At 43.6% G+C, this 13,810-nt stretch overlaps 2 protein-coding genes across 2 annotated transcripts in view; one reads left to right on the top strand and one right to left on the bottom strand.

Annotated features, from left to right (window-relative positions):
• The window catches only part of ACADSB (acyl-CoA dehydrogenase short/branched chain), a 47,102-nt gene extending 34,478 nt beyond the window's left edge, over positions 1-12,624 (bottom strand). The window contains exon 1 of the mRNA XM_003794082.3: positions 12,555-12,624. Coding sequence (XP_003794130.1) covers positions 12,555-12,596 — 42 coding nt within the window. The 5' untranslated portion in view covers positions 12,597-12,624. The remainder of the gene's footprint in view (positions 1-12,554) is intronic.
• A 220-nt stretch (positions 12,625-12,844) lies between these two features.
• The window catches only part of IKZF5 (IKAROS family zinc finger 5), a 20,890-nt gene continuing 19,924 nt past the window's right edge, over positions 12,845-13,810 (top strand). The window contains exon 1 of the mRNA XM_012807801.2: positions 12,845-13,008. The gene's annotated coding sequence lies outside the window, so the exon portion shown is untranslated. The remainder of the gene's footprint in view (positions 13,009-13,810) is intronic.

Here is a 13,810-nt window from a genome sequence, read left to right on the forward strand (position 1 = left end):
TAATGCTACAACAAAGGAGATTTTGAGCATCCTGGTGGTGGTGGCTGTACAAATCTACATGTGATAACACTCTATAGAACTATACAGATGCATATTTCTTTAAACACCTGGGTTCAGGGGTAAAATGACAAGAGGCAGATCAACAAAAGACAAGATGTGCACATCAGCTGTATTTTCAGTTTAAATGGTTTGTGTCTGGGCTTTCCTGTTTGCCCTTAGAACTGTAGTCTCTAACACAGATCCATGGCCTGTTAGGAACCTGACCACACAGCATCGCCACCTGAGCTCTGCCTCCTGTCCTGTCCCCCTAGTCTAGGCTGTGGGAAAATTGTCCTGCTGCCAAAATGGTTCTGCTCTGTGCCCTGTTAGGAACCGGAGAAGCAAGTGAAGCTTTGTCTGTATTGACAGCCACTCCCTATCGCTGTATCACTGCCTGAGCTCTAACTCCTGTCACTCCCACCCCCAACTCATGGAAAAATCGTCTTCCACGAAACTGGTCCTTGGTGCCAAAAAGGTTGGGAACAGCTGCCTTAGAAAAGAAAAATTGCTCAGCAAATAGTTCAGAGCAGTCTGAGTTACAGGGGTAAGCAAATTTTATCAGGGTCACAGAGAGGTGAGTTTGGGACTTCAGTCAGCTCCCTATCCCCATGCCTGGGGGTACCTGCTAGCTGCCCCACCCACTGTCCACAAGTCCCTGAAATGTGTGACTACAAAGGTATATTCACAGTAACTTGAATCTTTGCTCTCAGGCTGCAGTCCTCAAACTTGGCCCAAACAAACTCAATATTAATTCATCTCAGATTTTTCTTCCTTTAGGCCATTACCCCAGAGTCTTGCCAAAACAGTAAGCTGGTCCATGTTTCGATTTCTGTACACACCTGATAAGCGAAAATTTATATCACAAAGCATTCTGCTATTTGTGTCTGTGTTTGAGCACCTTTTCCTATGTTGAAGGATGGTCAATGGAAAAGAACCCAAACTCTGAAAATAACTTAAGGAAGTTTATTCTGAGCCAAGTTTGAGGACCATAGCCTGGAGCCACATCCAACAAGCCTGGAGCAAGTGAACGGCTGTGGAGTTACAGTTTGGTTTTATACATTTCAGCAAGACCGGAATTACGGATAAGGTCATAACCAATATATGTAAGATATACTGCTTTGGCCCACACAGGTGGGACGTCTCAAAGGAGGGGGCCTACAGGTCATAGGTGATTTAAAGATTCTTTGATTTGTATTAGTTAAAAAAAATGAAGCATTGTCTAAAGGCTTGGATCTTAAGGTAAAGAAGTCTGCTAATCAAAGACAAGCCACCTGACACATACCCAGACTTATGTCAAGAAATTTGCTCTATGGTGATAGGTATTGTGACTTTTTAAAGCCGGTTTATCATTGTATTTTGCCTTTGCTTATGGTTTTGTTTTGCCACACAGAAATTTATTTTTATTTGGCCAAAATTATTAATCTTATTGTGATGGCATCTAGGTTTTGAGCAAAATATCTTCCTTATTCCATGATAATGAAGGAATTAGCCAGATTTATTTTTAATACTTTTATGTATTCATTTAAGATTTAATGTACATTTTTGGTAAAAGATAATGGATACATGAACGAATTTGACTTTTTCAAAATCCTCTTATTGAGAGAGGATACCCAGAAAAAGTAAGGTCTAAGAAAACAGAGGTCTCGTCAAGGAGACCCCAAAGATACACCTTTGGGGGGTAGCTAATGCTGGTTTCACTCGTGGTTCTGTAAAAGCTGGAGCCCACTTTTCCAGCTTTCAAACTGACCAGTGAGAAAGGTATTTGTGGGCTGGAACGTTTTGGGGATAAAACTGAGAAGACCAAGCCAGTCAGAGAGCAGGGCCATTTTGAATTCTTCTGTGCCATCGCTCTCTACCAGCTGAAATAAAGGCCTTCCTCTTTTATACACGGTGTTTGAGTGTTCATTCTCTCCACTGGGCCTTGTCTTCCTGCAACATTTGGACTTAAGGTTCACAAAGATCTTAGTATGATTCTAGGACTAGATAATTAGAGTGTACACTCTTGGAAAGCAAAAAAATATATTTTTTTGACACAGAGTCACCCTTGGTAGAAGTGCCATGGTGTCATAGCTCACAGCAACCTCAAACTCCCCTTGGTAGAGTGCCATGGTGTCATAGCTCACAGCAACCTCAAACTCTTAGGCTCAAGTGATCCTCTTCCTCAGCTTCCTGAGTTGCTGGGACGACCAGCACCTGCCACATCATCTGGCTATTTTTAGAGATAGGGTCACACTCTTGCTCAGGCTGGTCTCAAACTCCTGAGCTCAGGTAATCCACTCACCTTGGCCTTCCAAAGTGCTAGGATTGCAGATGTGAGCCACCTTGCCTGGCTGGGAAGCAAATTTTGAGGGTATAAAAATACCATGTTCTCTTGCCCTCATTCAACTTTACAGGATCAAGAAAAGGTAAAATAATATTTAATGATATAAATAATGTATATAAAAATTAAAAGAAGTATCTCTTAACTGCCAACTATCCAGTGTATCTCATTCTCTAATTTTGCTGGAAACTAAATATTTAAACAGTAAATTAACTCAGAATAGTTACACATTATCAGAATGGCTAACATAAAGAATAAGTGACAGCATTTGGTGAAGAACTGGATCTCATATATTGCTCCTGAGACGATAGCTCTGGAATATAGCTCTGCAGTTTCTTATAAACATGCAATCACCTTATGACCCAGCAGTTGTACTCTAGTATATTTAAGAGAAATAAACTTTAAGTCCAAAACCTGCACACAAATGTTTATAGCAGCTTTATTCATAATTTCTGGTCAAAACTGGAAATAATTCAGATGTCCTTCAACAGGTGAATGGTTAGTAGGGGTGTAACCTGCTCTAAGAACAAATTTCAAAGAGCCTTATATTTTAAACATCTTCTCCCTTAACTACATGACTTTTTGAGTCGCTTCCCAGAAATGGCAGATTTTCCATAAGACAAAGGAGTTGAGATTCTGAAGCCCCCAGGGCAGACTTGCAGAGGCCCAGACTCATTAATCCTTTCCACCTGCCCCAATGCAGAAGGCCCTTTCTGAAACTGCCTGTCATCTCCATTAGTGGGGAGACGATTTGAGGCAGCTTCTCCTATTCTCCTGAAGGGACATCTTTCCTATTTTAAATTCCTTCCTTTGGAATCCTTGCTGTCTTAATAGAATTTTTGCCCATCCAGCAGCTAGACCCAGGCCCAAACCCCATCCTGATTTCAATAACATGGGGACCCACTAGGAACCCCAGAGTTGGCAAGAGAATGATTTTAAGCTGAGGACACTTGAGATTCAACAAACGCAGAAAGAACCTTCTAGCAGCTTCCCTTACCTAATCAAAGGCAGCAACCTCTGGGAAACGAAACTACCACAAATCCCCTCTCTAGGGGAAGCTCTGGCCCTGAGGAAGACAGACCGCTCAAAGTTGTATAGGCAAACAACTGTCACAACTTTCTTATCACCCATTTTCCTAAAAATCTATTTGTCTTTCCCAAAGGAACCTGTTTCCCATAGAAGCTGTATTCCCCTTTGCCCCTACATGAGCTACATGAACCTTTTACCACTTAATGAGGCAGATACATACTCATTATGCAAAGGAAATAAACCTCTCACCACTGTCAATCTGTCTTCTGATTCCCAGGCCCCTGTCTCTAAACCCAACAGAAGAAAAGTCCCCCACCCCATAGTGGAATACTATTCAGCAAAAACTGAACAGAAAACCCAAATAACTATGCCTGCATGATTCCATTTATCTAACGTTCTTTTTAAAACTATACATATATATATTTCTTTTTTTGTTTAGACATTCTCACTTTGTTGCCCTCAATAGAGTGCCTCAAACTCTTGGGCTCAAGTGATCCTCTTACCTCAGTTTTTCTATTTTTTAGTACAGACAGGGTCCTCGCTCTTGCTCAGGCTGGTCTTAAACTCCTGAGCTCAAGCATCCACCTGCCTTGGCCTCCCAGAGAGCTAGGATTACAGGCATGAGCCACCACACACGGCCCATTTAATATTCTTGAAATGACAAAATTATACAGATGGAGGTTATGGTTCTCAGGGTTAGGGAGCAGAGCAGGAGGGTCGGGGTAACATGTGGTTGTATGAGGGTAACACAGAGCATCCTTGTGCTGTTGGAAATGTTTCGGAGTGTGACTGTAGTGGTGGATGTACAAACATACCTGTGATAATACTACATATATGTGTGGAAAACTGGGCATATATGAAAAAGACTGGTGGACTGTGTCAGGAAAGCTGTCACAATCAAAATGGAGTCATTAATGTTAAAAAAAACACTCCCCAAACCTCCTGACAAATAAAGCCAGGGAAGGCAAGTGAAGAGAGGGTTCTCATGCTTGCGAATGAAGGAGCTAAAGAAATTTCACCCCCAAATCTGATTCCTTGGTATAGGAAGTATATATTTATACTGTCTTCTGAGATATATATATATATATATATATTTTTTTTTTTTTTTTTTTTGCAGTTTTTGGCTGGGGCTGGGTTTGAACCTACCACCTCTGGCATATGGGGCCAGCGCCCTACCCCTTTGAGCCACAGTAAAGAATATTTTGAATTAAAGGCCAGTCAAGATCAGAAGGCACTGGAAGAAGACTTTATCTACATAAAACTTGAACAACCTGATTGGGAATCCAAAGGGGCTGCTGACTTCCTTATTACATGCTAATAGACTTGGTCCTAAGGTCTTTGAAGCTAGACACCAGTCTTTCAGATTAATCTACAGTTCAATCTGTTTTTAATGGGGTCACACACCCCCCAGACACTTTTTGCACGTGTACTTTCCACACTCTCCCCACTCCCTGGGAGTCTGACCATCACTGAGACTGTGGGTGATCATTCTTGTGATTTCCCCCCATGCACATGGTTTTGGAAATAAACCTTTAGCTTATTAATCTGTCATAATCGTGAGTTGATCATTCAAGAGAACCAACCAAAGGGAAATGGGCAGGTTTTACTGTGATCCCTACACACGCCTGATAACAACTATCACAAAAGCCTGCAAAACCCACAACCTAGCACAAAGGCCATCACAACCTTTCACAAAATAACCTCTGCAAGGGCACTGCACCAGTGAGCAAATGCCTGTCCAACCTTGGACTGCTGTCACCCTTGTTACTGATCTTGTAGCCAATTATTTCAAAACAATTACTGGTGTCATCTTTTACCTCCCTGAATATGAACATATTTATTAAACTACGGCAAGTGTATTCCCATGGCAATATTCCATCCCCAAATATCTCCAGAGTCTGTTATTAGGTAGTATTGCTATCAGTTTCCCGGTTGGGATATTTACTATAGTTTGGAGAGGGGCTACCACTGTGGCAAATTGAACAAAGAATATGTAGGATCTCTTTGTATTTTTTATAACTGCATAAGAATCTACAATTATCTGAAAACAAAGTCTAAAAAATTCTATCCCTCCCAAAGTAAATTGAATTACTTGGGTTTAATAGGACAGGAATAGGTATGGTTTATTAGAATTATGTCAGCAATTTAGAAGAATTTAAAGAAAAAATGTTTAACACTTCTTATGCCAAATCATTATTGTTGTTGTTGTTATTATTATTATTATTTGCAGTTTTTGGCCAGGGCCAGGTTTGAACCCGCCACCTCCAGTATACGGGGCCACCGCCCTACCCCTTTGAGCTACAGGCGCCACCATTATGCCAAATTATTTGTAACTGCTGTCTAAACCATGTATAAGAGGTCTTTCAACAACAAGCAGCAGAGAGGGGAAGGGGAAGGAGTTCTCCAGGCAGATTTTTGTATGTAACAAAGGGTTGTCAATATGGTTAACTAAGTTCATTTCCTGTTATCTTCTTGGGTTAATTAACCTAGTCAAAATGGCAACAGTGGTTTTTTTTTTCTTTTTTACAGTTTTTGGGTGGAGCTGGGTTTGAACCTGCCACCTCCGGCACATGGGGCCAGCACCCTACTCCTTGAGCCACAGGCCCTGCCAATGGCATCAGTGTTGTTCGTGACTTTTTATACTTGTGGGGATGTGAGGATCAATATGGCATATAAACAGTTTTCCTACAGGTTTATAGGACATTTAACATGGAACTTGGATTTGACAGAGACGGCCCTGTTACGTAAGGCAGCTGTTGGCAGTACACTGCCAACATTTTCTTTTGTCTCTTTAGGCTCTATTGTTGGCAGAGTCCAGCCAAGGTAGCAACCTGAGAAGGACTACTGAGGATTTGCTTGTTAATGCTGTTTATCCCTCGGGGCGTAAATGTTCTTTAGTATAGTACATTACACAACATTTCTTTTTCTACTTTCTAGTACATGACTAAATCCAGAATATTTACTTTAAAATCTGACTGAAGTACTGTATTTCCTTTTGGATTTTAAGTTGATCCTTTATCTGCTTTCATATAGCCAAGCCAAAATGTCCACACCAGAATTTCTCCAACCCTTACACCATTTCTCCATTAAGTATCTTCTGTACACGGTGTTCTCCAAAACTGCTGAATATGTAACTTTTCCCTTCTGCCAGGCTCTGCCTCTTCATTTGAGTCTCTAGGAGTTCCTAACATTGCCTTAACCTTCTGCCTCAAAAGACAGCTAAGTAAACCAAGCCAGGGCACAATGTCACAGAATCAACTGAAGGAGACCTATTTGTCTTCTGTATGTCCTGGGCCAAGTTAGCACTTTCTGTTTCCCAAATTATCAAGGCACAGAAATGAAACCAGCCTATTTCCAAATTACTATTTCCAAAGTAATCTGCAAAGACAGATTATGGGACTTTTAAAAACCATGTCATTACTTGGGTCTAACACCTTACCAGGTAAGTGGAAATTTCTTTGACCCACTTTCCTTTTTCAAGGAAGACGGATTGTGTATCAGGTAGAATTTAAATAGGAGTCAAGGGGCCTGGGTTCCATACCAGGGGTTGCATAGTCAATGCCTGCAGGTGGCCAGGTGGATAGCAAACTGAGTGAAGGAGGATGGAACAAGTTCACTGCCTGCCTCAATTTTCCCCACCACCTCCACCAGCTGGCCTGCTGTGCCTGCACTTCTCCAACACACCCTCTGCTCTCGCTAGTTAGTTCACTGTATGCGGCACAAACTCTGCTCACGCGTTTGCTCCTAAGTATCCTTTTCTTTCTTTGCCCTGAATTCTGAATAAAGCCTGTCTATTGCAAACCTCCTCTCAATGATATCCTACTAATTCTCCTTTTGCTGCCTTGCCTTTTCTCAGCCTTTACCTAGAATAGTCCGTACTGTACTCTGAAGGCTCAGACTCCTCTTTTCCTCACTCTCTCAGCTGCCTTGAATCCACCTGCAGCTGTTACTAGCACCCGTGTCTCCAGCTTCCACTGTTATGCCACCTCCCAGACCTGTTTCCTGACCAGCTTCCAAAATACTTCCAGTGTTAAGTTTTACTAACACTTGAAACACGTCTAAAACAGAATTGTCTTCCTTCTGGCACCCTAAGTTACTTCTCCTACAGATGTTCCAATCATTGTCTATCACTAAGCTATTCCATTTAGAAAATGAAGAGTCCACTAATTCCTCCATTTCAAGATAATTACCAAATCTTCTCAAGTCTTCCTTTTCTTTTTAATTAAAAACAATTTTTTTGTTTTTCTTGACTATGTCTTCCTTTCTAATCGTCAGTGGTGTCACCCTCATCGAGGGCTTTGTTACACCGTGGGTGGACTTCTGAAACACTCTAAGTGGCATCTGTGTAGTCAGCGTCTTCTTTTGACAAATCCCTTCTACAGGCTGCTGACCACTTTATCTTGTAAGATGCCTTGGCACACAGTGCCTCAGAATCTCAAAAGCTCCTGTTGGAATCTTTGAACAAAAGTCTTTCAAATTGTAGATCAATTTCTATAGTCAATAAATTGGGTGAGGCAAATAGAGAGTTTCCTCCCTGCCTATAGGGAGCCAGCCACTTTTTCCATCCCCCTGGGGCACACTGTTATACATTCTATACCTGTGCGCCTCAGTGGGGCGGTTTTGCCCCCAGAAGACATTTAACAACGTCTGGAGACATTTTTGGTTACAGTTCAGGGACACTAATGGCCTGTCATGGGTAGAGGCTGGGGTCCTGCTGAACAACACCCTGAAGTGCACATGACAGTCCCACAACAGAGGACTGTGCAGCCCCAGATGCCCAGGACAACCCCAAATGTCAACAGTGCCAAGGTGGAGAAACCCTGCTCTAGCCCTTAAGAAAGAAGGAATAAGGACAATGCAGGCCCAAGACACTGCCCATGTACAAGGAACCTAAAACAAAGGGAAGGAATCTTAGGGACACCAGCCAGGGCCTTTATGGTTACTTAGTATTCCTGGCACCAGTGAGAAGGAAGGGTGGAAAACAAGATGTACAGAGGGTGCAAAAAAAAAGAAAAAAAAACACATTGTAAAAAAATATTAAAATTGTAATACTCAAGTCACGTTTGACTTCTGCAATTATAAGACATACAAGATACAATAGATAACAAATGTTACCAGTATCTTTTGAGTATTACGATTTTAATACAGTTTTTTTCTTTTCTTAAAGTGTGTGTGCATTTTTTGGCTTGTATTTGCATCTGTAAAGAAACTGTCATTTCTGTCCCAATGAATAATAAAGTTATAAACACTTGTGTTTTGGTAAACAAAAGGGCTATTACTAGGCTTGTGGGCAACCCTGTCTGGGCAACACTCATAGAGGAAGTGGCAGAATAAACCTGAGCTGGCTTCGATCTGTGACTGTTTCCAGCTTCCTAGATTGGAAAGGGCAAAACTACTTAGCAGTTCTCAGCTCCACACTACGACGGGAGGAGTAAGTACAACCTTAACCCCTTAATGCCACGGAGACTTGCCATGTGAACCTATTCCATCCCTCTGCACACTTGTCACTTCAGCTACCATGGCATATTATTTCTTGAGAGCATATCCCTGCCTGTATACCTTTACTTATACATCTGCTTGTCTACTTCTGTGCTGCTTTACCTGAACCTAAGGAATCTCTACTTCTGTGCTGCTTTACCTGAACCTAAGCCATCCCTTCTTTGGAAGGTCATTCCAAAGGTCATCTCCTATAAACACTCTGCCCATACTATTTAGTTAGCATTTCCTACACATTATCTTTGGTCCTAATATTAATATTTAACACATATCCTGTCTCCTCAATTAAAAATGTAATTTCCTCTATGTCAAGAACCCTGTTGCAAACTCATAGGTCCCACTGACTTGTTTGTGTACTTTGCATAAAGCAAGGCTACCCATCACCTCCTCTTGGAGTTACTGGTAATAAGTTCTGCCTGTGTCACTAGCTAGTACTTACTGAGTATTTATTATGTGTTAGGAGCTGTCCTGAACATGTAATATCTATTATCTTACTTGATAGTACTATTCTCCCACTTTGCAGAAAAGGAAATGGAAGTGGAGAGTGAGGAAGAAACTTGTTATCATAGCAGAAGGCAAGAGGGCTAGGGGCAAGAGAGGGCTGAACTTGTCCTTTCATAAAGAATTCATTCTCTAGGTAATGCCATGGCATTAATCGATTTATGAGAGTGGTGTCCCTATGACCTAAAACTACTTGGCAGTTATCAGCTCCACACTTCCCACTGGGTCCCACCTCTGCATTGGGGATCAAGTTTCCAATATACTGTATGAACTTTGGCGAACATATTGAAACCACAACACTTACGAGGCTATCTTAACCTCGTTGCCAAATACATGTTCAGAAAAAAAAAGTACTGTGATTTCTGGCAGCTACTATCTGGCAGAACCTACAGAGAACTAACTGAATAGGAATCACGTGAAGGATATTCTCCAACAATCATCTCTTGCAAATTTGCAGTCTAAAAATGCTTTGGAACCACAGGCTGACTAGAAGGTGCAATTCTCCATTAATAGGGCTGCTCAAACCAAATGGACAGGACAGTTCTAATCCATCTGCAGGACCAAAAGAGACCTGAGAAGGTAGAGATAGGCTGAGTGCCAGCGCTGTAACCTGATTGCTGGGTGACTTGGGAACACTGGGTATTGCCTCTAAGTTCCTTGTCTGCAAAATGAAGCCACTAGTAACTATTTCATCAGGTTCCCAGGAAGTGTAAAGAGGGTAGAGGATAGAAAATGCTATTCCTTCACCACAGTAACTTCTCAGGAAATGCTGGCTCTCCATTTGACCTTGGATAGGGACCAAAATTAAGCCCTACTGGGCATTTCTCCTTCCTTACACCCCTTGTGAATACATACCTGGAGGCAGGACTCTTTTATTCTTTCACATTAGAGATAATTTTATTTGACCATTTTACAGGCTTAAGGTATTTAAAAAATTAGTAAAATCATGTCAGTATATTGTTGCAAAGGAACCGAAATATGTTCTTATGATTACTGTTTAATACTGTTTATAATTGTTGGTGGATAATTTAGCAAGGGACGTTCCCTGGGTTTTACAATTTGACTCTGTTCTAACTAAACTGTGGCACCGACTAAATACCTCCAAGGCTCTGAGGCTGCATTGGCTCTCCACAACCCAAAAGGATGTGTATCCTTCAGATGCCTTAAAATGGCCTCATTCTCCTTGTGCTGCACTGTCCTCTCCTGTCCCCTCCTAGAACCTAACCCAGCTTCCAAGGAGCCTGTCTCTTCCCCATGGTCTAGTCATCTCCTTCCAGTGACACCACAGGCTGACTGTGGACCTGTTAGGATTTATTCCATGCTTAAATGACATGAGATTAGTCGGACATAGTTCTAACCTCTTCCATAAAAGATGAACTTCCTGAAGGTAAGGTGTTTTGTTCATTATTGTATCTGCCATAGCACACGATGCCTTGTACATGGCCTTAAGAGCTAACATTTACTGGGAGCTGCTGATGCCAGGCACTATTTTATAATAAATGCCTTAACACAACCATATGTACCTACAGAACATGTACAATTAATTTTGGTAACAACCTATGGAATGGGTACAATTAATTATTCTCCCCACCTCACAGAAGAAACTGAGGCACAAAGAGGTTAAGCTGCCCAAGGTTATGCCACTACAAAGTGAGAGAATGTGGGTTTAAGCCTAAGCAGTCTGGGTGTATAACCCACAATCTTAACCCCTGTGCTACACACTGTCAACATTCAATCAGTTACATTAGCTGATTTATGTGAAAGAGCGTAAAAAACCTATGAAAGGCTATACGTCACAATAAAACAACAAATCCAAGCAAAATAGGTCTCTGGTATCTCTCAAGGGAAGGCAGTAGTGCTTGAAGGCTAAGGTTAGAATCTGATAAGAGTTTGAATACCAGCAGTAATACTTCCTAACTTTCGCAAGTTAATCTTTCTCAGCATCAGCCTATAAATATGCAAAATTAACTACCTGTTCAGAATTGAGATGACTCAAATAAAACACCAAGAAAGAACATGCTTGCCAGAGTATGTGGTCAATAAATGCCGGCCCTAGAACAAATTGTAAAGCCAAGAAAACTTTCTTTGCTAAATCACCAACCAAGAATTATAAACAGTATTAAAAAGTAGTCATAAGAACATATTTCTGTTTCATTAAAACAATATACTGACATGACTTTACTAATTTTCTTAACACCTCAAGCCTGTAAAACTGTCAAATAACATTAATCATTATTAATTATGTCTGATATAAGACAAAAATAAGTCCTGCCTGGGGGCATAAAACTGAAGTAGCTATTCAAAAGCCTTCAACTCATTAAAGCAAATGCAAAGGAAATATAAAAAGTAAATGTCAGCAGCGGGAAAATTCCAAAGAATTGCATGGACAAACACAAGAGTATCTAAATGTGTGCGGGGTCTGGAAAGTATGCCATAGGATGTTTAATGTGGCAATGACAAGCCTGACACAGGGCGGTTGAAGAATCAACAGCTGTGTCGGTCCAGAGATCACAATTAAGTATGACAGGAGGATGGTTTCAGCTCAAGTTCATGGTTTCACCCTAGGTGGTGGTGAGAACATCCAGGGAAGATGTTCAGGCTCTGGCCATGCGTTAAGGATAGGAGGGAATTCTCTTCCTGGCCTATAACTTCGGAACAAATCTAAAGTCCCTTCTTACTTTCGAGTGGGGCCATGGAAGGAAGGGCAAGGAGACACTCTGCTCAGAATGAGACTAGACCTACATTTTAACAATCTTTTGTGGGGGGAGGTAAGAGACCGGAGAGGTGACACCTATGCACTGATGAGATCGAAGACTTGGTGGCTTTCAAGAGCCAATGGCCCGCAAAGGACAACTTGTCGACGCGACTCTTAGATTCCATGCAAGGTGCCTGCTTCTCCAAACCCTGTAGACATGCCCCCAGGTCCCTTCCCACAAGCTCCTGCCCCAGTCCTCCCTAAAGAAGAAAGGGCCAGCCGCTCCGGAGGCCTGCAGGGAGAATCCGGTCATGGCTGGTAAAGGGTCTGAGGGTCCGGGCCCGGTGGAGGGATGGAGGTGCGGGCCCAGGACGTGGAGCGGGGCTCACGCTGGCGCCCCAGGTCTGTCAGAAGGCCCTGCCGGCGGCCAAGTTTGCGCCGCATCCCTGGGACGCCAGCCCCGAAAGCACTCACCAGACAGCTGCCGCGCAGCAGCTTAACCGCCAATCCCGCCATTGCTGCTGCAAGCCGAGAAGCTACTGTCGCCTCCGTACCCCTAGGCGGCAATACAGAGCCTGGGGGCGGGCAGAGCCAGGGCCTGCCCCGCCCGCCCCGCCCTGCAGCCCGGCCCCGCACGCCCCGCCCCGCCCTGCAGCCTGGCCCCGCACGCCCCGCCCCGCACACACCCTTCAGAGACTCCACCCCCTCAGGCTTACGGAGCACCAAGAGAGACATACAGCCCCCTCCGTTGCCTTCGCCTTACGTCCTGCTCACGCGAGACTTGGGGAGGCATGGGGGCGGGGAGGGACCGAGAGACACAACAAACATGGCGGCGGCCGAGGCTGCGACAGTGACGAAGACCGTGGCAGCGGCGACCGCAACGGCGTTGAATAAGACGGTGGGGTTTACTCCGTTTGGTTGTCAGGAGGTAAATAAGAGGCTGCTGGGTCGGAGTGCGGCGACGCGGCTGAGAGGGTGGATAGGGAGTGGCTGGAGGCGAGAGCCTGGTTTGCGGCGGGCCGGCTGACCCCGCCCGAGATTCAGTTTTTGCAGAGGGACGGGCGTGGTGGGTCGGTGGGCAGGGTGACGACCCAGGACCTTCCTAGCCCGAGTGCGGAGGGCTGCGGTTCCTATGGTCGCGAGGACCACGAGGGACCCGCGCCTGAGTTGTTGGCGCTGTCGTACAGGGGCTCAGAGACGCCAGGGTGAGGGGACTGATGCACCTGGCTCTGACAGGTGGTTGTGCGGGCTCGCCCCGAGTTTTGCGTCTTCACTAGTTCCCAGGGACTGGGGATCAGCCCAGGCGCGCATCTTCCAGATGTTCCACATCCAGGCGAGGATGTCGCTCCGAATCTTGGTGAAGATGCTACCCCGACGCCGACCCCAGGCTGCTCCTTGGGAGAAGGACTTTAAAAACCTTTGTCTTTTATCTAATAGATCTGCTGGATCTGTTTCTACTACGCGTGCACTTTAATTTTGAGAACATGTGAGATTTAGGGAGGACACTACAGCAAAGTTCATTCAGAATTTAGGTCTCCTGGTAAACTGTCTGGAGTATCAGTAGACAAGCCAAGCATCGTTCACAACTGGATCCAAGCTAACAGGGTTTTCTAATATTAATCACGTGGCCTATTTAATGTCCCCTTAATGTGTTGACCAGAAACAGAAGAGGGGTGACAAGTGGGAAAAGAAGTAAAGGCATCTTTAATTGTGAGATCTCAGGAAATTCA

This window comes from Otolemur garnettii, unplaced genomic scaffold (assembly GCF_000181295.1).
Source record: "Otolemur garnettii isolate 467f Iridium unplaced genomic scaffold, OtoGar3 scaffold00075, whole genome shotgun sequence".
In the NCBI taxonomy this organism is placed as follows: Eukaryota; Metazoa; Chordata; class Mammalia; order Primates; family Galagidae; genus Otolemur; species Otolemur garnettii.